At 36.0% G+C, this 26,947-nt stretch overlaps 2 protein-coding genes across 2 annotated transcripts; both read right to left on the reverse strand.

Moving 5' to 3' along the window:
- Positions 1-5,664: 5,664 nt before the first annotated feature.
- rem1 (RAS (RAD and GEM)-like GTP-binding 1) lies at positions 5,665-12,785 on the reverse strand. Its single transcript, XM_055050342.1, has 5 exons — positions 12,575-12,785; positions 9,591-9,979; positions 7,370-7,452; positions 6,481-6,688; positions 5,665-6,394 (listed from the first exon to the last, which is right to left on the reverse strand). The coding sequence occupies exons 2-5, from the start codon at positions 9,943-9,945 to the stop codon at positions 6,117-6,119; spliced, it is 924 nt and encodes a 307-aa protein (XP_054906317.1). The 5' UTR covers positions 9,946-9,979; positions 12,575-12,785; the 3' UTR covers positions 5,665-6,116.
- Positions 12,786-20,454: 7,669 nt separating this feature from the next.
- pnp4a (purine nucleoside phosphorylase 4a) lies at positions 20,455-25,174 on the reverse strand. Its single transcript, XM_055050343.1, has 7 exons — positions 24,988-25,174; positions 24,538-24,701; positions 23,987-24,090; positions 22,491-22,666; positions 22,175-22,365; positions 21,110-21,189; positions 20,455-20,943 (listed from the first exon to the last, which is right to left on the reverse strand). The coding sequence occupies exons 1-7, from the start codon at positions 25,008-25,010 to the stop codon at positions 20,791-20,793; spliced, it is 891 nt and encodes a 296-aa protein (XP_054906318.1). The 5' UTR covers positions 25,011-25,174; the 3' UTR covers positions 20,455-20,790.
- Between the last annotated feature and the right edge of the window lie 1,773 nt (positions 25,175-26,947).

A 26,947-nucleotide genomic window follows, 5' to 3' on the forward strand; every position in this document is an offset into this window, starting at 1 on the left:
CATCATCATCCTTGTTTCTCCTTCTATTGTGTTTACATGTAGGTCCAGTTTAATCTGTATGTAATCCAGTTTAGTAGAGGAGACAAGAGGTGAAGAAGCAAAGTGCTGTGAAAAAAGAACAGGTAGTGGGATGAAAAAGTTTATTCAAAGGCCATAAACATCCAGCAGGGGGAGCCAGAGTATGAAAGACTTAAACTGAAGACTTTATACACTGCTTGTCTGACTGAGGCAAGGTTACTGATGTCTGAACGATAAACTGAGTCACAGACTGACAGAGCAGAGACTGTGCCGTTTAAATAAATACAGCCAACTGTTTGACTTTCTGTGTTTGCTGCTCCGTCTGTAAATCAAGATCACCTCAAAGAGGCTGAAATGTTTGAAAGGCTTTTGAGAATGATGTTCAGGTCAGTTATGGTGAGTACATGCACAGAAAGAAATAAGAAAGACACTTTTTTACAGCTCACAATGAAGCAGTACTTGTTTATGCAGTTAAGCATTATTCATTTGGACAATTACAATAACTACAGATAGGACAGAAGTGACCAGTCCATTAATGGACCAAGATACCAAAAAAATAAATGAAATAAAGTTTAACCAGCTGAGTGTTCAGTGCAGAAAGCCCCACAAAGAAATTCAAATCTTCATTTGAAAGGCACAACTGCTAAACACCCCTTCATTGTAACATTACTATTCATAGGGCTTTACTGTTTATTTTACAGAACAGGTTGTCAGATTAGACTATTACTTTATCTTTTGGTGTTGAGACACCAGCCCAAGAGGTTACTGGAATAAATACAGTATAAACCTGCAAGAAATTTCCACCTGGAAGGGAAAAAGTGGTACAAATCTTCACACTTTTGTTTGACACCCCTGTGACATTGTTTTCATAATGCACTGCAGCCCGGAGATTTTCTGGACACTTTACTATGAGGGTACGTCCCAGAATACAAATGTGAGTGTTTCTACATGCGGGAATGAACTTCTGTGGACTTCCTGTGGAAACTAATGACTCATGAAACTGCCTTTGGTCAGCATCAACAAGAAAATATGGAAAACATCAGTTTTACAGAGATAGTTTTTTTTGATGTGCCAACATAGCGTGACAGTCATGCAGAAAGGGTTAAGACTTGTGGCTTCACAAGTCAGCTCATCTGGTTCATGAAAAGCAAAAAGGAAAAACAAATAAACAGAGGCATTCAGCTATCTGTCTGCTTCGACTCTAAATGGATTTTCGTGTACAAGCCAAGAGAAATAAACATATAATCAAACAGACAGAAGAATATGTGGTGTGTTTCTTCGGTCGTCTAGAACTTTCTTTCACTGGCTATCATTGCAATGAACTTGATTTTATCTGTTTGGTCTATACATACAAAAATAAAGAAAACGATAGAGGAGTTTGACTGTTAGCAGCACTAAATGTCTAAATTTTGCTGAGAACATCGGCAATGAAAACATTGTGAAGCCACACATATACTGGTGACTCATCTACAGATTGCTTAATTATATTTTCTGTTTTTTATAATTATTATTTATTCATACTTATGTTGTGATTTTAGACTATAAAATGTTTTCCCAGGAAAATTTGCTATGACGGTTTGCTTTCTTTCATTTGTTTAACTAAGATTTAAGATCTTTGACTGTGACCTCATTTTGACTCCTGTTTCTAATCCTGCGATATTTTAACTAAAGGTTTATGTGACGTTTTCTTTTAAACTCAAGGATAAGTTTGCGCTGTGCTGGTGAGTTTGAACAGACTTAACATGATGATTTTATCACCATTCTCTTTCTAAGAAGATGAAGAAAGACTTCTCATAAAGAGTGAAAAGTTGTTGCGAAGTCTTTTTTGCGATGATCAAACAAGAAAACAATGCATGAGTGTGAAGTGTACATTTGTATTCCTCTCTGTTGATGCTTACATGCCTAATTAAAATACATTCAACTGCCTTCAGATGTAACTTCATTAGTATCGTCCACTTGTGTGTAATTTAATCTCAGTATTTATGCATGTTTTCTCTGACGGCCAAACAGCATCACCAAGACCAAGGAACACAGCAGTCAAGTTAGTGACAAAGTTATGGTTGAGTTTAAAGACAGGTTAGCTGATCCGAATATTTTTAAAATCCTAAGTATCTCTGTTAAATTCATCTGGAAATGGAAAGAGGATGACGTGACTGGAAACCTATCAAGGCAAGGCCGTTCACCTGAACAAACAGACCGCATTATCAATCAATCATCCATTATTTATAGAGCACATTTCATGCAGAGAGGTGTAACACAAGAAGGGTTTCCAGGTTTTATTACTCTTATTTATCCTTGATTATTTTTGACAATATCGGATCAGCATTTTATATGAAAAGTATAAAATGCTTTAGCTAGAAAGAGCTTTAAATTGTCAGTTCTTGTAAAAATTAATTTTATCACCCTCTGCACCTCGAACTAAGAAGAAACCCTTAGGAGGGACTTTATGTCAGGCGTTGCTATTCTTAACAGATTCAGGAGGGAGCTGAACTCACAGCTTTGAGTCTCTGGTCCTCCTCCACTGAGAGGATGTTTACACATCACTCTGTGTGTGTGTCACAGGGGTTAAGCAGAGTCAGGCATTCTTTCCATTACCCTCATCAAATCAATGTTTAACACTCCTCCATTTACTGTCCCTGCAGAACACAGTCTGTTTGTGTGAGTGTGCGCTGTACATGTGTGTTACCAAAACACCTGATCAATAAACAGATAGGAAATTTGATCAGTAAAAAGTGGGACAGTGAGGCTGTCTGATGTGGGCTGAAGATAAAACTGGCACTCACCCAAAGCAGCTTGATGTCATTTCACAGCAGTTCAAATTCATTTCTCTTCTTTTGAAGAACCAGACAGCTCTTCCCCCTCCTGCATCCTCAGCATCATCTGAAGGCTGGCATCTGCAGCACTGAGGGAAATGTGGAAAATACAGCAGTGCATTTACATTTATTGACTGAAATGTTTATAAAGCAAGTAGAACAAAGCAAAAAGTTTGGGATCACAAAATAATGAACCTGACTGGCTTAAACTTTTGTATTAAAACAGGGATCACAAGCACTATAATGGCCGTTTGGAATGCAAAACAGATTTTCTGTTTTCCCAGAAAGAAAGACAATGAGAAAACCTGCTGAAGTTGGAATGTCTACTGAGAACGTTTAGTATCCAATACCTAAATCTGCACAAAGAATTTAGTAAAGCTGACGAATAAAAATGATTTATTTATACAATATCCACCCATCCATTTTCTATGATCAATTATCCATGTAAGGTCACAGGGAGGCTCGGGCCTATCTTCAGTTGTCACTGGGTGAGAGGTGGCTGGACAGATTGCCAGAATGTAAACAATATGGTATCAAAGTCGGTCATGACATTGCCACGCATGCCTGCTCCCGTCAAATGTTTTAAAAGTTTTTGAAATTTATCTAGGGTTTACGGTTTTCTGTCAAGGTGCTTCAGAGCGATATGACGTAGCAGGGTAAACTCACACTCTCAGCCACTCATTTTCATACAGTTCTCAAAAGTAATAGCTCCCTTCTCGGCATCGAACTACACGTTTTCATACCACTTTTGTGGGGGTGCACGCAGCGCTACAAGGCGCATTAACAGTGATGGAAGAAAAATAAATAGACATTGTATCAGGTGTAGAACAATAGGTGCCTGCTATGCATTGCATGGGAAGCAGTGACTGACTTCCCTCCCTTTGCATTGCTATGGGCAGGCCCCAATTAGCGTTGCTTAATAAAATTGTATTTACAGAAGTAACTGTTAACATTACTCGTCCCAATACTTAAATATGCACGAAAGGCATGGATCAAATGTATTTTTTGTAGACTAAACTCCAAGCAGGGAAATCCCAAAGGCAATCTCTCCAACATGTGGTCTGTTTTATTTCAGTCATGAAGAGGTGTCTGCATTAGACTGTTATCATAACGACCATTCGGTAAACAGCTTCTTCTAGCAGACACTGGCTAACAGACAGCAAATTACCAAGGCAACAGTAAACATTCAAGAGTTTTGACAGTGTGTTTATGCAATGTGGATTACTAATGTTTGATCCATGTAAGTTCAGCTGACAGAACTGAATAAAACAACCGAGGCTCACCACGAGATTTCCCTGAAAGAAATTGATCTGAAAAATGTTAAATAAATAAGTTACTGTCGAAAATTTTAAAAACATTCTTCTTTTCAAAAATTTTTAAATTTATAGCTACCAATGTGAACCTGACAAGGATACATGCTGATGAGAAGGTTTTAAAGAGTCAATTTTAAAAAAATGCCTTGCTGAAACACAGTGGTGGTTTGCAAAACAAAAGTAAATTTCTGTTCTATCTTTTCTTTCCGTTTTTTTTTTTTTTTTTTTCTCTGTTCAAAATTTGCCTGGATAATCTCACTTGACACAAGTTGTGTTTTGTAGTAAAAAATTGCTTGCCTAAGAAACCAGTTTTTCTGTGAATAAACCAGTTCTTTGCTTGTAGATGAAAAACTAATGAGCTAAATTATAATTGCACCTTTCTTTCCCAAATATCTTTGAAAATATATATTAAGCATGCCAAAAATAACCAGGCTATAGGGTTACTTTTTGTTTTTTACACTGGGCTTTTGCTGGTAGGAAGAGAATTTTCAGGAAGATCTAATGTCCTTGTCACTTGGTCTTTCCTCCCAATAACTCACACAAATTTTCTGTTGCTCCAATATAGAGGAAGTCCAAGGTAAAAAGTTTATTTTCTTAGTTATGTTTGTTGGCTTGAGAATTACTGTGGAAGAGTTACTGTTGTACAGAGTGTAAGCATTTCCCTCTGCAACTGGTTCTTTGACATTTTGACAGAAAGGTGCTGAATACTGGGGTCCCTCAGAGTTGTGTACTCAGTCCTGATCTGTGTGCTGCTGCACAGTGCAGCAGACATAAACTGCATTATGTCATCTGCAAAGTTTACCATGGTGGGTTTCATCAATAAAAATGTCAAGTCAGCATACAGAGAGGAGATGTGATGGCTTACAGACTGAAGCAAAGTCAACAACTTGTTACTGGGAGTTGCTAAATCAAAAGACATGATCACTGGCTTTCATAAAAGTGACCACGCAGCACTTAACTTAAGCAGACCCCCTGCAGAGAATCCCCAACGCCCCACCTTGGTCTTCCCTTGATGACGTGAATGATGAATTCATATTTGAACATTTTTCAAGCACTCCACTGAAAAGTCATCATTGTCTTTCTTTCATTTACCACACACCCTGGATTGGTAAAGCCAGCAGCATTGTGGGAAATCCCATGAACTTCCAATATGAACGCTTAACATAACATTAGGTAGTCATGTGGGTCCTCACTTTCAGATTATGTGCTTCACATTTTAATCAGGTTGGTACATGTATATGTAGTGTTAGGTTCCTGGAAGATTAAATTGTATGTAACTTTGCTGTGTTTCACCCTTATATGTTTGTAATGACAGTAAACGCAACATGTCTTGCTTTGGTATTAAATTTTAACATCACCAGAATATTATCTTGAGGAAATTGGGTGCATAGTAGAATGAAGGGGTAAAATATGACAGAACTTTCACTTTTCAATAGACACTGCCAAGTATGCAATGCTAATTTAAAAAATATTTAAAAATAAGTCTTTTTTTAGTACAATTCTAGTAGACATGATTTTATGACTTGAAATTTTATTTAGCACATTAATTTGAACACAAAAAATCTCGGGATAACAACAGGGTGGACACAGTGATCAGGTTCCCCATTTTGAACAACATCCCATTACCTCTACTGTTACACACTCACACACACGCACAAGCGCACACACAAACACACACACACCTAAAAGCACTGATGCCACTGTTAAATCATAGAGTTGTGATCTGTTACATTCATCTGAAATCCTCATGTTGACATCCTTTGGAGGTAAAGTCACAACGGATTTGACACTAAATAGTAAAACAAGGAAGTCATAGTCACAGTAAGTGTCTTTTGTTCATTCATTTTGTCAGTGACAGCTTTGTCTGAGCCTGACCCACTGGTAGGGATAGACACAGCTGATGCAGTTTTCCACTGTATCAGAAGCAGGCAATTCAAGAAGTCACAATAAAAGTCTTGATAAAAGCAAGTCTTCAGAGGACAGCTAGATCATGGCAGCTCTTGGAGCGCACTTTAACCGCCATTCGCTGGTTGTTTCGTGCCACCAGTCGATCCAGGAAACGGCGGGCCTTCTTTGTGAGGCTCTCTTTACGTTTGTAGACTGAGTTTCTGTGCTTTGTGACCTCATTGCTGTCCCGACGGAGACGAATCTGTCGCACCACGCCCTCAAACAGTTCGGACACGTTATGTTGCAGGGATGCAGACGTCTCAATGAATTTACAGTCAAACACTACCGCACAAGCACTGCCCTCTAGAAAAGAAAGGAAAGAGCCTAAATTATTAAAGTAGGAACAAATGACGTTTAACCATTTTTCAATTACGGATCAATGACCCCACCTTCCACAGCGACCTCTCTGGCCCGGACCAAGTCACTCTTGTTTCCTACGAGAATGATGGGAAGATTTTCGGCTTGTCGTGCACGCCTCAGTGTTATGCGGAGTTCAGCAGCTGAATCAAAACTTGAGCGGTCGGTGACAGAGTAAACAATAACATAAGCACTCCCCACCTTCAGGCAGTCATCGTGACAGGATGGGTCTCCTTTTTCCTAACAGAGGACACAAGGACAGAGACTTCTTAATTTTTCCTAAACAGAATAAAGGGATAGTAAAAAGAAAGTGAATCACCTTTAACTTTTAGGGACATACGTACTTTGCATAGGGTTGTGGCATAGCTATACTTATTTTTCTGCAAACATTTCTATTGTGGTTTCATTTTGTTTAAAAAATACTGACATTATCAAGTCAGTTATGTTTAGTTTGAGGTTATTTTCATAATTTTAGAAACTGTAAAGACCAGATTGTACATTTTCATTCATATTATTGAATTTTGACAAACTCTTTAATATATTAAGTTGGTAAATAACCTGCAGAAATAAATTGTTATTCACCTTTAAATGAATGGGGTCAATTGGACCATGACTGTCGACTACATTTTTCTCTTTTAATGGTTGCAGAGATTTTAAAGAAAGCAGCTGTTAGTAAGATATTTTGCCAACACAAATGAATGCTTAAAGCCCAGGCAATTGATTGGTTGTGCTGGATTGGTAGTGCTATCTTTTTTAATTGATTTATTTAGAAAAACATGGTCTGAATTAACACTTTTAGAACGTTTTCTTTTGTTAACAATCATGACATATGCATACACAGATTCATGACATGCTTCTTGTTTATCTGGACAAAACTGAAATATTTCCATACTAATACACACTCACTCAAAAACAGCATACCGATTTATCACTCTCCCATGTGTCCATGACAATCAGTGTTGTTTCCTCTCCATCCACCATCAGTGTCCGCTCATATGTGTCCTCTGTAAGGAACAATAAATACAGGCACATAAACAGCTGATAAAATTTAATGTTTAATATCTCTTATCTCTTATGTTGTTATGTTGGATTTTAGTTTTGGATTCATTCATATAAAAAGGTTTTGACTTTGAGATGTCTTGTTGCTGACATGAGATATAACAATAAACTTGACTTGACCCTTGTGTAAAAGATTATTTGATTCTTTTCTCTTTTTCCAATGTGAATGCTTTTCAAATTACTCTGGCAGTTATGAGAATTAAAATATTTGATCTTATTTATAACAAACCCTTTTGTAAAAGGTTGATGCTAATAAATAAACTGAACAATATGTTTTTTATACTTATCTTGCCATTTAATGCTGCTCCTTTTGGATGACTTGTTGCCATATTAGAAAACATTATTTTGTCAGTTCAGGATAGTTTTGTGAGACTGATGTAATGATAATAACATAACATGCTCATACAACAAAAAATCTTAATTTTTCCCTGACTTTTTGCTACACAGTGAAATAAATTTACTGTGGAATTACTTTCACTATAGCTGATGATATTTAGTTTCTGTTTGGTTATTAAAGTTACAACATTTTGCAGGCTTTTCTTGTTTTCTTGTTACCATTCATAAAAAAAGATTAACTCCAAGTATTATCTTTATCATTTGACTTTAAGATAACTGAATTCTATGGTCTTAAAATGTATTCAAGTAAACCTAAATTGAAAAACATAGTCTGAGATAAAAATGAAAAATATAAATCTTTAGAAATCACAAATTCTAGACTGCTAGACCTAAGCAGATATGTATTTTCCGAGGGTGAAATCAGATTATGGTGTCTACTGGACTGGTTAAACACAAACTTGTTCATGTTATTTATGTTTTTTTTTTTTTCTATTTTATTTACAATCTCTTGGGAAAAAAAATGTTGAGTTCAGTTGATTAGATTACATTTAAATTGAACTATTAACTTAATGGAAATATCAGCTTAAACTAAATTGATGAATCTTCAAAGTGAAACTGATTTCTGAAAAGCCTCAATTATGGCCAAAAACTGGACACAAGTTCTAAAAACTTAAACACATCTACCACCTCAATGACTGTTGAGACAAATGAGAAAACAGTAACAGGACAAATAATCTCAGAGTCAACAATATGTACAAAATGCTAAATAAAACCCAGAGTTAATTCACTACAACTAACAGCACACCAGCCCTGTCCTCACAGTATGTCAGACTGTGAATGGATCAATATGGGTTGCCAATCATTGCCAGAGGCCCAAAGTCACATGACACAAGAGCTCATCAATAATGTCGGGCCAGTCAAGGTTGCCATACCTCAACAAAGTCAAAGATACTGTGGACAAATCAGCGTTTACTGCATCCATGTGATGTTTTGTACACCAAAGACTGCATATTGTGTGTAAAAAAAACTTTGTACAAGTAAAATCTAAAATGCTGCTTAAGATGGATGTCTTTACACTGTCTGGTAACTATGGTGCCAACAACAGCATTTTTTGGGAAGAATATCAGGGGCATAGTGACTACTCCATACTAATGTCCTGTATATGTATTTTATTTTAACATATGAATTTACCTTCATACCTATTGTTGCTTTTCATAGTGAGTCAACTTTATATGTCCACCTACTGTTTCATAAAAAATCAGAATTTATTTACTTATATCTAGCATTATTTGTAGCTTTTACCTGTATGTGTCACTTCAAGATTTTAAGTAATCGTAAATTCTTAACATATATTTTCAGATGCAAAGCAGCTGTGATTGTAGCTGTTGTCAGTCAGAAGAATAAGGGCCACTGAGCAGGCTGTGGGGGCCATATGGTGCCAGGAGTCAATCGGTCATTGTAAGGACTGATGGCAGATGCTGAAACAGCTATGCATCTAGAGAAAGAGTGGCAAGGTAAACACAATGATCATTGTTTCCACTTTCCTCATGCTTCATTTCCTGTGAATGATGCTGAGAACTTTGGACCCTGTCATTACTGATGGAAACCAGAGTTTACAAAGATATTTACACATTGCAATGAATTGAACATCTTGTTTAATGAAAAAGCAATAAATTAAGGCACTGCTGAAAACATGAAAGCCCACTGACTACTAATTTATTAAAGAGTTCCACAAACAGCATCCCACCTCCAGGTTGATCATCTTTCTCAGTGATTCCAGCAAAGATGCCTGCAAGGCTGGTCTTTCCGACACCATGGTCGCCAAGCAACACCACTCTGTAAACACACTCTGATTCACTCTGTGAGTCGTCATCCGAGTCAGAACTCCAGTGAGCGCGGTAGTGCAGGGACTTGTCCCCGGGATGGTAAGATGCTGACTGCCCTAAAGGAGGGTGGCTGCGAGTTGGACCAGGACACTCCGGCTGTGTGCTCAGGGATCTTCGAAGGTCCCAAGTCCCACTTAGCTGCTGATAGAGGGGAGAAATTGGTGTGCTCCCACGACGCCGCAGAGGCTCCTTATCTCTCTCAGTGTTAAGGGTCATAATGTTATGGTAACAGCATCAGGACGGGATTAGCCTATAAGAAAAAATGTAACAGATTCAGTTTTATGATCATTTAACATGAGACGTATGTTAAAAGCATATCCAGGGCAGTTCTTGCGAAACACTGATCTTAGTTAAACTCTCAGATTCTGTAAAATGAGATTTCATCCTTCTTAAACCCAAAAATATGCAAACTCTCAATGTGGCAGCCTGTACACTGAAAACTTGACCCTTCCTCTTCACTTTGAGTGCAGCTTCTTTAGGACTCACAGAGAAAGCAGTGCAACTTTGGTTTCATTAAACACAGTAGTAAACATGACAATAGTCTGATAAATTTATGATTCAGTCACAACGTTTATCTTCTAAAGCAAGTGAGTCACATTGCTGCATAACATCACGCAGTCCATTCTCTCTGCTGACAGACACCAACAGATATATATTTGGGAAAGATAGGTGAGATAGAGGTGGACAAAAAGGTAAGGAGGAACAATTATACTGATGTATTTCAAAGTACCTTACTTTGCCTCAAACAATACTTAGACTATATGAGATTTTATTGTGACTCACAAATAAGTCAAATTTCTAGTATTTTCTGGCAACAACTCTTTGCCCTCAATTTCAGAAAAGTCCAATTCTTCAACAGCTTTATGCCAATCAATGAATCAATGAATAAATGAATGAATAAATGAATGAATGAATGAATCAATCAATCAATCAATCAATCAATTAATCAATCAAATTTTATTTGTATAACACATTTCTGCTGCAAGGCTTTTCAAAGTGCTATGTGGTAAGAATATTGATGGTATTATTACCAAACAATCTGAAATTTCATGAAGCTATTTGTCTCTTAAGTGTTTTCTTCATCTTTCAGATGCCTTTGTGAGATATTGTAGATCTAGTTTGCAACAAAATACTTAATTGACAAAAGTATCAAACTATGCAAAATAATATATTTTTTAACCTTGTTATATTTTTTATAATATTTTTGATACTTCTGGGGTTTTTCTTCTACGTTTCCCTGGGTTTGCATGTGTTGTATTCTAGTACGTTTTATAAAGGAACATCAAAGTTTTTCAAATGGGCTTTGTGGAGTATTTTCAGTAGTCAGTTGTTTAACTGCAGTGAATGCCTCTCATGATAATCATACTTTTTTGGAAATTGAAAAACTTCTCATGGGTGCAGGAATCTAACAGATACTCAGAGCAGGAAAAGTATCTTAAAGACTGAATTTATCATAAATGGAATGACTCAAATCTCATTATGAGACAAATATGAGATTTGAGTCATTGCATCAGACTGTTGTTTATTTTGTGTGTTTTTTTTCAAGGGATCCACATCTTTGTCTTGATGCTGATACTGAGTTGGAATTTTTTTGTTTGTCAGTTCTTTCTCTATAGAAAATATAACTATGCTGATTACACCCATTACTGCTCATTTTTAGTATATATATTTATTTATTTTTGGAATAAGTCTGACTCACATTTTATCCTTTGCAAAAATACTCAAAGTCTTCTCTGCATAAACTTATGCATAGCAAACAAAAAGACTGTTATATTTGAAAAGTTTTAACATGAACAACATTTTGAAGAATGTGCCTATCTGTATTGGGAATATTTTTTCCAATTACACCGATTTATTTTAAAAGGTAGAATTTTGATCTAGATTCTACTGAGTTAGATAGTGACTACTAATAACTATTCTTGACAACTACACTTACGACATACTTGGCCAAAAGAAAGGGATTCTGGTTTGTTGATTTATAAGTCAGCTGCCTCATTTCTTTACAGAGCCTTTTCTTTTGTCTGATTTAAAGTTAAATGGGTGTAGTTTTTATTCACTAAACAGCTGGTTCTACTATTATATTCTCTGCTTATTTGAATTGAAACTGTCCTCACAAACTAATCAAACTCCACACAAAAGTTGATTGACATGGAAAACAACAATGACTCAAATAATTAACACTAAACAGTATTGGCAAAAGGTTATTTGTAAGATAGAAAAATTTACAATACATGAGCTATGCAGGACACAGCAGCAACACTTAAACAAACCTCCTGCAATAAATAATTCAAGCATTTAAAGATGCCAAGAATGGCAGTCAGGATGGTGACTGCCAAGAGCTATACAGTTGTAGTCCAAGCATAAACCATGAACAAGCCAGCTCTCTACTTTAAAATTATTCAGCTTATTAAAGAAATTAGACTTATCGGTTGACAGCGAAGTTGTCAATATTCATAACAATCCCGAAAGTAATAAAACATGTACACAACTTAACAAGTTAAGATATTTTTTTATTAACTTTCTTTATGCCAGACTTATGCATTAGGTAACAAGAAATCTCAAGAAGAAACAGAACGTACACAAATTTATATAGAAGTCCACACAGGAAATGGACTCTGTGTGAGACTAAAAGTTCTACCATGTATGTTAGATATCATTAGCTCATATTCACTAAAATTAAGTACAGATATATAGTCATCACTTCACAGCTAATATAACAATTGAAAAGATGTACAGTATTACAAGTTTTATGATTTCTGTCTAGGTACAGGAACTGCTTAACATACGCAGCGCTTATAAGGATACAGAGCAATGTCAATCAGTTGATTTAAATATCTGGACCTACCATACATTCCATGCACGGTCCGGGTCAGTGCAGCCTCAGTAAACAACAGAAAAGAGTTGAGCCCGGTCTCCCTGTCTTTGTCAGTGTAATAGTACCCCGGTGCCACAGTAACCCTGGCTGGAAAAAAAAAAGTTCCACAACAGCGTTAAAAATTCAGCAGCGGAATCACAGTTATCAGCCTCCCTCTGTGTGAGTGTGTGTGCAAGAGAGACAGCAGAGCAGAAACAGATATCTGAGGAGGGAGAGTGTGCAGGACTTTTATCAGAGTGGAGGGTGAGCTGCTTTAACAAACATTTTTGGTCACTTCCTGCTTGATCTAAAAGACGCAGTTTAACTACATGAAACAACTTGGGTTGACTTACATCTTTTCTTCTGTTCTAAATTGTTTAAAAAAAACATTAAAAAAAACCCCAATATATTTTCTTTTGAAGGAACATTACTTCTGTTTTATTGTTTGCTGAAAGTGTTAGATTTCCCAGACTAACACAGATAACAGCAGTAGATCAAATTGTTAGCTGAAGATTAAATATTTTCTGACACAATGAAGAATCCTTTTTTTATCCCTTACCCTCATGGAAGTCATATTAGCTGGCTGGACTATAGAGCTAACAAGATATGGATATTAGTTCAAATTTGAAGTTGATAAACAAATGTATGCATTTGCCACAGAGTGATTCCATATAAAACAGATGCTAGTATTATTATTAATTTGACAAAAACTAGTCAAGTGTGTTGCAGTGGTATCCAAAGTGCAGCTTGGCGGTCGTTTGAGGCCCCTGAAATAAGTTTGTGCGGCCCCTGACTGGAATTCAGGAGTGATCAAAATCTGGCCCTGAAGGCTTTTCACTTTTGAATAAAATTAAATAGTCTATACCTGTTTAGCTTTTTATCAAGTTCAGAGGTCCCCAAAGCACTTCACACTACATTCAGTCATTAACCCATTCACACACACAGTCTTGGCTAAATAAATGAGTGATTTCAAAAAAATAGTGATCTAAATCCTATTAATTTTTGTATTTTTTCCAACTAAGCTCAAATGAATTAACAAATGGAATCCTCTTTTTTAAGGCAAATGTGAAATCCTTTATGTATGGAAGCTACTATACAGACTTAGTTTATTGTTGTGTGGAACTGTGATTTTTTAAACATTTGTTTCGCCCATAGGTGCTTTTTACCTCATGATTTTGGGCCTTTGGATTTCTGAGACCTCTGGTATAATGGGTCCAGGACATATTGAATGCTGAGACCAATTGTGTGTAATTAAATCTCAGTATAAGGCCCTTTTTTTCTGTGAAGGCGTCAGAAGAGTGTTTAGCAATCCTCTGATTCTAAACAGTCCTCTGATGGGACAAACCAAGTTTAACTGTCCGAGGAATTTTGCAAGGAAAAAATTATTTCTCTCTAAGAAAACCATGAAGTTCAGACTAAAATGTGCCACACAGAACACTGGCAGAGATTAAGACATTAGAAAATCTTTATTCTACATGTTAAGTTAGATTATTTGGACCTCACAACAGCCACTGAACTGTCTGACAAATTATAAATTTGTGCAACTGTCAATGCCCTAAGATGCCGTAGAGTGACTTGAAATAATGGATAATACATTCAAGAAATCTGCCCACCCGAGACTCTGTGTGGTGTTTCCAAGTTCACCTTGTGCAAGCACAGTTACTTCACAGTCCAAAATCACTACTAGGTTAATTGATCTCGGAGATGGGTTGTTTGTCCTGTGTGCTTCTATAATGTGCTAATAAATTGACTCATGACCTATTCAGGGAATGCAACAAATCTGGACTGATAGCGCCTGGAGGTGGGCACTACATAGACAATATATGTGTGGATGTATTAGATAAATACATTTCTTCTAAAATTTCACAATTTCATAGGGAAGTTTTAGTTGGTATTTTGACTTTTATAAGATTTAATTAATTAAAGTTGTGAGAAATGGTGGTAAACCAAAAAAAAGGAGGTGAATTCAATAAGAAACTGTCGCAGGAAGCTAGAAAATTTAAAGGCCATAGACTGATCTTTAAGAAGTAGGACCAGACTGTTCTGCATAAATCAGTTTACAGATGAATCAGATTCATTTTCTCACAACCTTATTAAAGAAATGATTACAAATTCAGTACAAATTAAAAACACTGGTTATTTCAAAATTATAAGAGTCTACTCTGACATGTTTGCAGGAAAAGTGTCAAACATCAGTGCTAAACTTTGCATAGTTTTTCTGGCATAAATGGCTTTCCATTTCTTACATTTGTAACATGATGGAAAATTAGATTATAGAGGGCACACAGTACTTCCTCTGTGTCAACATGAGTGAATGAATCTCAACACATCACAGATGTTGAGATATTGTCCACCCCCACGCAGTTCAAAGGTTTAAGTGTGAGAGGAAGTATTTCCATAGTCTCTACACCATAAATACTCTGCTTTAAAAGCTGCAGAAGCTAGTTGTTTTTTTTTTATTTTTTATATATCTATAAAAGATGAACTCAATCAGATTTTTCCAATAAGTACATAGGGAAGCTGTTTGCTGTTTCTTTTAAGCAAACCAACATAATAACTTATTATTTCTTAATAAGTGTGCAGCTTAGCAGCTGCTCTAACTAATATTTGTCTTCCAAGTTGGTTTAAAACTTGAGCTTCCATTCCTTCCAGATGACTCATTTTGGAAAGCAGATCTCATCCTTATCAGCTGAAGAGACATACACAGCGCTGCAGCTTTTGAAATAGATGAGCAGAATGATTCATTTATTGTCATTACCCCTATTGCTCTGGTATTAAAAGTTTTGAATTAGTGTAACTCATTTTTATCCCTTCATTAACTAAAATAGTTTTGTATGTTGTAATGTTAGTTTTTATGATTCCCTGCTACACATGGAACATTTTATTTTATTGAAACGATGCCTTTTTAGGAAGAGAGAGTCAATTGAGGTCTTTATAGTGTTAATAGTATCTCTACAGCATTAATCACCGCTGCCTGGGTGAAATCACTAAGGTTTATTTTCACTGTAAATGAGCAAGGTGACCATTTTTCTGCAGATGTTTTGCGCTTGCTCCATTTTTTAAGTGAATGTTTATATATGCAAAGCAATTCAGCTACATTTTTGTAGAGGACCATTTTTGTAGAGGACCACCTGTAATGATATGCAATGCTGAATTAAGCCAGAAGTCTGTTAACCTCATCCAGATTGTGTGATTAAACAACAATAAGTTCCAGAAATGTGTTTCTTTGTTGCTTTAACTCACATGGGAACTAAAGTTAAGATCTACATAGCAACAAGAATAATCATCAATCCTCTTTTTGAGGTTCAAAGAATAATTTTAAGAATATGTGTGAATTTGAGAATATTGCTTCTCCTACATGAGTACATTTTTGATACAATGTTTATTAAAATAGATTAATTCTAATAAAACTTCATGTAGTGTTCAATAAAGTTAGAGTAACATAATGTATATTAACTTCTACTGCCCCCATGTGGTGTTATCAATACATTTATTTATTTGCTGCTATTGATCACAAATGAATGAGAACAGTCATTCCCTAAATATGGGGTTTTCAGCTCCTACTTACAAATTAAACTAAATGACAGAAATAACAATTGTAAAGCATCTTTATGCCATAATCTACAAAAAAGAAATAAAAACTAAAACATCTTTGCCTCTATTTTTTTAGCTTTTTTTTTTTTTTTTTTTTTTTTAGCTTTTACATAACTTAAAAATTATATCAAATATCAATATGTCAACAGGTTGTTGTAAAGATTCTCACATGATACATACAATATCCCAAGCAGAGGATTTTAAGTATCTTGTGCTGTTCATGAAAAGGACAGGCAGATAGGGGCCTCATCTGCAGTAATTAATGTCGCTGCTGCTCCAATCTGTTGGGTGAAGAAACAAAGAGCTGAACCAAAAAGTGAAGGCAAGACAAGAAAAGTTTATTTGTGTAGCACATTTTAGCAACAAGAAAATTCAAAGTGCTTTACATGATAAAGCTCTCGGTTTACAGGTCCATCTATGCCCTGATCTGCAGCTACTGTCATGACAGCTGAATAATTGAAAAGAGCAACAGCCCAGATTTTTTTCATTCTGTAGCATCAGCCATCTTCTGCACCATTGGCTGTTGCAGCATCAGTGTATCTACATCTGAGAGGCAGCGGTTAGATAAACTCATCAGGAAGTCCAGTTCTTCCGTAGATGCTCCCTCGATCCAGTGCAGGCTGTGGGAGACAGAAGACTCTAAAATAACTTCACTAACTTCTCCCACCTAATGCATGAAGCTGTTGCTGAACTTAAGGGCTCCTTCAGACTGCAGCATCCTAGGTGCACAAGGAAGCATTATAGGAGGTCCTTCCTCCAAGAAGCTGTTAGTCTCTTTAACCATGACTGCCCTGACTTCAAATAATTTGAAAGGAATGAATAGATGTGGTTTTGGTATCTGATCGGGATGCCTCCATGTGCCTCCCTTTGGAGTCGGGGAAGACCCAGAATTTGCTGGAGCAACTACCTTGTCAAGCCTAGGAACGCATTTGGATACCCCCAGTATTGTGTCTGCATGTGTGTGTATTGTTGTGTATTGTCCATGCGACCAAATTTTGAATGAGTGGAAGGAAAAGACTAATGGATGGATGGACGGATAGATGGATGTTTAATATCCAAGTGCAATACCGCATCAAACTTTAGCAAAGGAGTAAGGAAGTGTATTCTTACTAGGATATTACACATGCTAGTAAGCAACTTTCTTCTTATTGTTTTCAGGGTTTTTATTACATAACACTAAAATAATTTCAGGCAGAAACTCAATTTGCTTCCCCACATTTTCTGTAGCTAAATTATGAAAATGTATTATTATATTTCTACAATATTTTCCATGCTGAATTGTTGTCATTATGATCAAGAAAGATTTCTTCTTTACTTGTTTCCTCCAAACCAAACACCAAGAAATCATCACATTCCTCCAAGAAAATTTTAATTCAGCCAAAAACAGTTTTAAGATATTTTCTTCCTGTCATACTTGTATTTAGACTTCATTTAAAGGGGAGTTTTGTGCAAGGCATATTGTTTCATCTCAATTTCAGTGTTCACCAATGGACACTGTGTATAAAATCTGTTTTATAATAGATTGCTGATAATGAGGCTAGTCAGTCTAACCTCATCAACAGGTTAGACAGATTCATTTTTAAACAAGAAGTCGTGATTGTCACAAGAGTTATGGATGTAATTCACTCTTTGTCTAAAGGTTGCTTTCTTCTTCTTCTTTCTTCTCGTTATGTTTTTCATTGTTGGTTGCTGCTTGATTGGAGGATGAAGCAGGCTGGTTTTCATCTTCAATTTCATTACAAGCGGAGTGAAAACTTGGAGCTGGAAAGAAGAATATTCATGGAAAATAAAAGGATTTTTCAGACATAAAATACAGAAAATAAAATAAATTAAAGCTGGTTTTGGTATTAGCATACATTTTGGGTGTTTGCTTGCTGCCCATAAAGGTAATGCCACACTGAACAACTGGGACATTTTCCTAGAGAAAATGTTTGGAACTGTGAAGGAGACACAAATGAAACAACAATGTAAAATAAATCTTCATAAAAACATGTAGTGCAACCATTTTTCAGAAGTTGAAGGTGTATTATCACAAAAAGTAAACAAAAATAACAAATGTATTATAACAAATACTGAAAACATTTCACCTGAATTTAGATCACCTTACATCTTGATGAATTATAGGTCAACACTGTTTAAAAAAAAGACAAATGGAACCTACCCTTGGAAACCTCGGAGTTGACTGGAGAGGCTGCTACATTTTCCTGCTCAGTTTCTTGGACTGTTTCCTCGTTATCTGCTACAGTTTCCACCTGCAATGCGAATCTTTCCAACAGGTGATCCATAAGATGCTGGGCATGCTCTGGCTTAGTTCTGATGGCCAATTGCAGTGAAGGTTGTCCAATAGAGATCTTCAGTAATGTAAGGTTTCTGAGGAACCAGAAGCCCATAGAAGTACATTACCTATCAGATACTTGCACTTAAGTGATGTTTCGCCAAACAATCAAACTTAACTTAAATAATGACACTGTGTTCCAATTTGTTCCAGTAAATCCAACCAAAAGAATTGTTTAGAACAAAAATGTACAATTTTTAGACTTTACCTGTTTTTGAAATGTCTATATACCCAAAAGAGCACAACGAGAACAACCAAAATCACAAATAAAACCAGGAGTGATATGAAAAGGATGTCAACTGATGTCTCTTTGACCATGGCAATGCTGATCTCTGAAATGTAGAGGACATTGATGTATGTTTTTTACTGAACATCTGTTTTAAGCATAAAGAGGAAAAACAGTTGGTTTTTGAAACAGTGGAGACAAAACAATGTTAATTTTCTGTTATCCTACAATTACTGGTTTTACTTTACTTATTGAAAAGCTAAGAAACTTATAAAGCTATTGATTTGTGTTCTCTGTGCTTGCAGAGAACACAAATCCATTTTTTCTGAGCTTAAGAAAAGGATGAGTTCAATAAAATCTTAGCAACTATCAGAATGTCCCACTGTTTAAGTTAATCCTTATTGAAAATTAAAAAAAAAACACAAATAAAAAGTACCTGCTTTTTCCTGCTTCTCTCTTCCCGTGTTTGCCAATTACCACTAAACAAAAGCCCTGATCCTTTCATTTGAATTTAAAAATAAACATTCTGTTAGAATTTCTTTAACTAAATACAGAATTTGATTGTCATCAGTTTTTAAGATTTACTACAGTTACTATAACAAAATCAAGCGCTATTGATGCAATTTTTATAATTTCAAGACAGATAATCAACACTAATTAATATTTATAGTGTATATGTAGCTTTTTATACCTTTGTGGCCAAATAAATAGTTAAGCTATTGTTAGTGCTCATACAAGTTCTATCAGATAGTGTAAATGGCTCATATTTACACTATCATATTACTTCTTCTGTCAGCTCTTTGTCATAATTACTGCAAATTTTCCTGCAGACTGGCCCTCGGTTCTTTGGGATGACTCCTCTCCTGAAAACTTTGGCTGTCAAAATGTTGAGCTTTATTTGAAGAAACACAGGCAGAGCTGAACACTCTGAAACTGTTTTTCATCAGAGAATCTGGATTCAGCCTGTTCAAGATGTCTGATCAATCTTTACAGACAGTGGTTTCAATAAATGCTTCTGTTTGCAATGTAAAACATTTCACTGTTGTTAATATAAAAGTGAAACTCTTTAAGATTCAGATTAAAATGTTCATATCTCTGCTGTGTGTTTAAACATTTAATACTTTCTTATAAACTAATTTTTCATGCTGTTCTGCAACTTTTTTTTCAGGAAAGCTCAGTGTTTTCTATACCCTCACAATTAATTATTATGTTGATTACTATGGCCTGGTGATTATGCTCCTTGTAGATAATTGCCTATAGTTGAAGTTAATTGTATACCAGTGCAGCTGATTTGACTTTTCAATTAAATTATTTTATAATCTAATAAGATTCTTACTTTTTTAAGAGAATGAGTTTATTCTTGTTTTGATTTTTTTCTCTGAAGAGTTTTTGTGGCGTTAGTGGCTTGTATTTTTGACAGTAGGCAGACAGGAAGGAGAGCGAGGAGAGGGGGGAAGACATGCGGCAAAGGTCGCCGGGACCGGGAATCGAACCTGCGACGTCCGCATCGAGGAATAAGGCCTCTAAACGGGGGGTATGCTAACCCCTGTGGCCCGAGTTTATTTTTTATAGAATCTTTACATATTATCTATGAGATGATACAATATGCAGTTGCATCATAACTTTAGTTGTTAAAAAATAAAAAGGACAAGAGGATGTGGATATTATTAAGTCCAAAATTGGGCAGCAATGAGTAAACGTAGGCAAGAACAGAAATCAGTAGGATTGGTAGAATATTTTATTCATGACAGAAATACTTTACAACATAAAAATTAATAATTCAAGGCCAGTATACAAAAACATTCATCAGTGTTGTTCCAATAAAGCACCATTAAACAATTATTGTTGTAAAAGTTGTGTGGTTTACATAAAATATCAGCGATTAATAAATATATTCTAATTTAAATGTATGAACAACGTGTTGGCACCATAGTGATATAAATAAGATTTTGAATTTAGCAAATAGTTTTTTAAAATGCACACACAGAGGTAATAAAATAAAAAGTAGTAAAAAATTTAATCAGTGCAATAACCAGATGCATCTGTATTAGTTCAGGAAACATTATTTGTGTTTTCATTGTTATTGATCTCCATCCTACTGATCAGTTCAGTCACCAGCTGCTGCACGGTTTGAGAGCGCAATCGGCCAACTTCCAGGACGCCTTCGTGGTTCACGCTTTCAGAGTCGTCATAGCTCTTTACCACCTGCCACGGAGACCAATTAATCGATTAATCGGTCATCCAAGCAAAGATCCATACCACTAACATTCCTGAAATTACTACATTTTGTATTAGTTACAGACTTATGAAATAAAGCTAAAAATTAAGAGTTGCAGTTGTTTACTATCAGTATTTTTGATTGCTGCCATACCTTATTTGTGATCAAAGAAAGTCCAAAGACTCTTAGACCACAGTGAGTTGCCACGACGGCTTCGGGTGCTGTACTCATACCTGAAATCAACAGTACATTATGATCAGTTTGTTAATAAATAGCACAATCTAAAATGACCCACTTCTTATTCACCCTTCAATTAGCCTCATGGATTAACTTATTTCGTTCTTTCATGCCTATTTATAGTTTCTCTCAGTCACACCAAATACTGTCGCCCAACCTGATCAATCCAACCACCTCTGGACTTTCCTAAACACAGATTAAAGTGCATTCAAAATGTTTCTCACAGACGACCTCCTAAGATACCCTAGAACAACTTTCCTTTCATCAGTTTAGCAGTCTGAGAACAATCTAACCCAGGAAACATTAAAAGTTCCTGATCAGAAATGAAGTGACAAGTTTCGAGCAGCAGAAAGTCCCAAACATCTTCGATTTGTTTACATTAGAATTAACCAGAACATATGCTAACACAAGGTCTAAATAAGGCTTAAGGAAAGGGAAAAGGAGTAGAGAAAAAAATATATAAATCGATTCAGATATGTAGATCTGTCAATTCAGATCACATACCAACTTTAGCTTTTGTACATAGGTGTGGTGAATTTCTATTGACTGAATATGAAAAAAAGAATAGAACAAAACAATTTTTCATATGGGCCAAACTAAGTGCATTGATGCGCCCATCAAAAACTGCACAACACATTAAATCAGACTGGCATTAAAGAGACTCTGCACATTTCTGCAATGTTTTAGTCATCATACGACTGACTCCCAGTCGGGTCCAGGGTGTACCCCGCCTCTCGCCCAGAACGCAGCTGGAGATAGGCACCAGAAACTCCCAACCCTGTTAGGGAGAAGGGTGATTGGAAAATGGATGGATGGATGGATGGATGGATCTTTCTCAACCATGCAAATGAAATAGAACCCTTTGCTCTTATCCTGCACAAACTCTAGCATCAGCACAAAAAATGTAGGACTGGAGCTAAGAATGAGAAGGAATGGTCATTATGAGACTCTGCACATTTCTAGTGTCTTAGTGCATCATACCGACTGCGTCCACTCCCAGTCGATGCAGCAGTTTGGCCTCAGCGATGGTTTCAAAGTTGGGTCCACCCACCATGGCATATACACCTTCCTGCACAAGGCTAGAGACACCCATTTGCTTGGCAAGCTCCATCACAAGGCTACGCAGCCCTTTGTCATAGCAACCTGACATAGCTGGAAATCGTGGCCCAAACCTGCAACAACAATTTACTGGCATCATTGACAGGTAAAGCAAAACCAGGAAAAACTAGTTTTCACCACAGTGAGGACAGTAAAATATCATCTCAAGAATCATGCATGTCAAGAGAAATGAAATTACTTTTCATCATTGGGCCCACACAGTGGGTTCAGACCAACCAGCCCAGGGAAGTTGATGTGATCCTTGATGATCATGATGTCACCAGGACGTAGGCCATCAGCCAATGAGCCTGCAGCATTTGTCACTATAAGTGTCTCCACTCCCATCAGCTTGAAGACTCGAATGGGAAAGGTCGTCTGATGGAAAGACAGTTATGTATTTCTATTTTAACTATGCTTACTTGGGTAGTATGTTACCAAGTGCAAAAATTGGCAGCCATTTGAACATGTATTTTGTATTTTGGGAAGCTTTGGGCATGTAAAAAATTGGGTGAAACTTGTCTGCTGCCTCTTTTTTTGTGTGTTCCAAAGTGAGTTGCTTTTTCTTTAAACAACTACAACTGTTTTTTACCAACTAAGTTTTTCTTCTCTTTAAAAAGTATTTTGCATGTAGAGCATAAAGTTTGTCTCCTGTGACCAGAAGATTTTCTTTCATATGTTTGTTATGTCCCCCACACAGCTTGAACAAACAGCTAGTGAACTGAATGCTAACTATTAAAAAGACGAGTTACAGTGGTTTCCACACAGTAATGTTACAGTAAGTGTAGCTAAATATATGCAAGTTACCTATTAATTCGTTAGATATTTGCCAAAAAATATATAAATTCATTGTTATAAACTATTTATTTTGATCATGCCTGTTTTTTGCACAAATTAACTTTCCACAGTTTTATTATGGTTTGTCAGGTGATGCAGAATTTTCACTTAGGAAGATAAAACTCTAAGGCTAGGTCTCCTGACAGTCACACAACCCTGTTTCATAGCTAACATTTAAGTATACAAAGAGTATTTTCACCCCTTAGTGAAAGATTTATTTTGAATTTGGTTTTTTTGGGGGGGGGGGACGGGGGCTGTTTCTTTGCGAAGGGCATTTCACAGGACGCCACCTAAAGGAGAGTCAGGCAGTCTCAGCGTAGCACACAGAAGAGAGCACGTTTGTATGAATGGGTGTTCTACAGAAGGAAACAAAGGCAGCATTGAACAGTTTACTAAAAGGCTGCATGTGACCAAACCCAAGCATGACTATGTCTCACACACACACACATCCAAGAGACTACAGGTTAGCTCGCATCATGCTGGTTATTATGTAAACTTATGTAAACTTTGCCCCAAACTTATGTAAACTTCACCCTAGGGTTGCTGGACTGAGATATTTTATCTGTTGTTTCCAGTCCATGAGTATAAATGCATGGACTGTAATGCAGATCACCGGGACAAGTATTATACTTACAGTTTGATTTTCTACCAACTTCCTCAGACATTTATTCAAATTCCATATGGAAAAACACCCAGATGAGTTTGGTATTCCAAAGCCAAAATCACAAGACACATCCACTGGTTGTTTAGATATTAAAGTCTCTGATTTATTCTGTCATTGCATTTTTGTTTTGCTTTAACATACATCTAACTTTAGTTGTGGAATAAAAATTAGTACACTTGAAATATCTGAGTGAATACCTTAAGGAGTGAATGTCCCTCGTACATGTGGAAGCGGCCTTGCATGCAAACACATGACTTCCCCTTCAACTCTCCAAAAACCAGCCGACCTGCATGACCTTGTACTGTAACAAAAAAAAGATAATTAAAACATTAATTTTCTTACATTTTCTTGCTTTGATTGTGCATATTCATAGAGACATCAGCTTGTAACATCAGAGACATTTCTAACTGACTGACTGTGATTTTGCAGGGCTGATGGATAACCCAAGTTAGAGTAAGGTAAAACAATATTCCTAAAAACTACAATAAGGCATAAATTGAACAATTAGTTATAATTTTCATATCTCAATTTGAGCTTAAGTTACTTAAAAATATGAATAAAAAGAAGATGAGAATATGTTTTGCAATATCTGTCTGAAGGTCTTATGATCTTATGAGCAAATGAAAATATAAAGTAGTGTTGTGCTGTTATTTTAATATAAAATATCAGTGATATCAATCTATTTGTAAAAATATGAATCAGTATTTTTAAAGATATAAATTTATAAAAGCATGTATTCATACATTACCTGTGCTCTGAGGAAACCCTGGTATGTCAGAGTAATCAAAGGAGTCTTGACATTTAAGGGTATCAGCAAGCATGCCCAGTCCAGAGCCGCAAATAATTGCCACGATGGGACGATGCTTTGTATGAGACATCAGCCAATCAGAAGTCTTCTGATATTCATCGTGACTGCCAAGAAATAAACAGCACAATATCACTCACAAAAATATAATATTCTTATTTGTGATGTTATGACCTTAGATGCATCTTCATGATTGCACATGAAGAAGCCACAAAACTAAAAAGACCTCTAATGTTAGTATATTAGCACTTTTCCTGGTTAAAACAAAATAGATTTATTTAAATATCTGAAAATGGCACACAATATTATTAACATTTTCAAGATATTTAACAACAATATCACATTATAAACTTTACCGGACATCAGAAATGGTGTTAAAATCTTTTCCCTTACCTGATCTGTTCTTTGCTGTGCATGATGAATGAAGGATGATGTCTGGTACTACTTCCAGATGTGTGTGTGTGTGTCTGTGTGGTTGTGTGACAGATGAAGAAAGTGTGGTCAAGGGATGCTGATCAGCTTACATATTTACTGGTCACATGCTTCTGATTGGTTCAGAATTTGCTCATTCATCAGAAGCAGCCAATAGCGTTGCAGTGGGAGTAAAAAAGCAATTGTGTGGATTCCTCACATTTTTCTTTTTTTGGTTGTGCAATGAGCTTTTGGTTCACATAACTCCTAGGATAATTGAGAGATTTTTTTTCCTGTTTCTCAACTGCTAGAGTACAAACTCACATGAGTGAGAATAAGTGAAAAGTAAAATAAAGCTTTCTGTATATATTTGTGAAAGTGCAAGAGCAAGTATTTGACTAACCCTACAATAATAAATAAGAAATTATACAGATGATTCAGTCTTTTAATCAATCCACTATATTGCTTGCGCTTATGATGCTCTTGCTATAGTGTAGATTTTTTATATAGGTAATATGGTTTTCTGTTGGTCCAGTGAAGGATTTCCTTTGGAATGATGCAGTTAGTGAAATAGTTTAAAGATTTATCAATTTTCCATTTGCTGCATGAACAAGTTTTCTTTTACTTTTCCAGTCAGTAAAAATGTTCACCCTTAATAATGTACTCAATAGAGCTTATTAAGCTCTTGAATGTTATGATTTTGGATCATTTTTTACAGTCTGCAAAAACTTCTGGAAAAGACCAAAATAAAAAAATCTGTGCAGCAATATTTTGCTTGCTCGCCATATGTTTCCATATTCTCTACACATACATTTTTTAAATTCCAAATCCTAATGTCCAAAATGTAGAACAAATGTAATTTAGCTTAATTTTCCTGAATGCTGAATTTATGTACTTTTTTATTGTTTAAATAAAACATAGATGCTTTTAATCCAAACTCAAGAGCTCCAAGGCTGTGACAGGTTAATGAGGAGCGGCTAGCAACTCATGATCGCTAATACACTTCACATGTTCCTCTGCTGGCGCTCTGATCAGATGCTGCTAATAAGGCTCATGTGAGTTTGATGGATGCTGAATAGAAATGGACTCGAATCAGCGGACAGCATACAGAACCAGAAGGTTTATGCAGCTTACTTGTAGAAATGTCAATTTTATCAAACAAACCACATTCAGGAGCTAAGTATCAAACTTATCAAACTGGTCTCTGGAATCATCTTTGTTTTAACTTCAAGGGATTATCAGAGGACTACATGTAAATGATACTGCATGTAAAGTTGCATAACAGAAGCCATATGGACTCTAGTTAGCAGGTTAATGAAAAGAGGAATGTAGATGGTTAGACACTCAGACATGTTTTACCATATTAGTATTACAATTATTTTCAAAGACATTTTAATCTTTGTAGCTACATACATTGCAATAGCCATTTCATTTAATTTACTTTATTCAATTAGGACAACGCATATGAATCAATATGTCAGCAGTAAGCATCGATGTAATTATGTTAGCGTTAAAACAACAGCTAATTTTCATTCCTTGTCCTAAAGCAGTTAAGAACAAGGAGTATTCCACAAAACAAAAAGCAGAGAATAATGCAAAAATCACCACCTATGTAACACATAACACAGACAACATGAAGAATAAAAATAAGACTGGTAAAAAGTGACATGGGATCTTCTAATAGAGATTAGCTGACAGAATAAAAGGTGAGAGTCTACCCTTGCATGGCTCTACGATTGCATGATGATAAATGCAGCTGCATTTTGATTAATTTAATACCATTCAAAATGTATTTATATCAGTGATTCATTTCAGATATAGTGTCATTGTTAACATTGAGCGATGCATTCAAACGTCATTAATGGTTTACACACCATTAATGGTTTGCTTGATTTTACACAAAATCAAGCAAATTGGATTTTGTGCCTATCCACTCTTCCAA

The sequence above is a fragment of the Poeciliopsis prolifica genome, unplaced genomic scaffold (assembly GCF_027474105.1).
Source record: "Poeciliopsis prolifica strain line A6 unplaced genomic scaffold, Auburn_PproV2 SCAFFOLD030, whole genome shotgun sequence".
NCBI classification, from domain to species: Eukaryota; Metazoa; Chordata; class Actinopteri; order Cyprinodontiformes; family Poeciliidae; genus Poeciliopsis; species Poeciliopsis prolifica.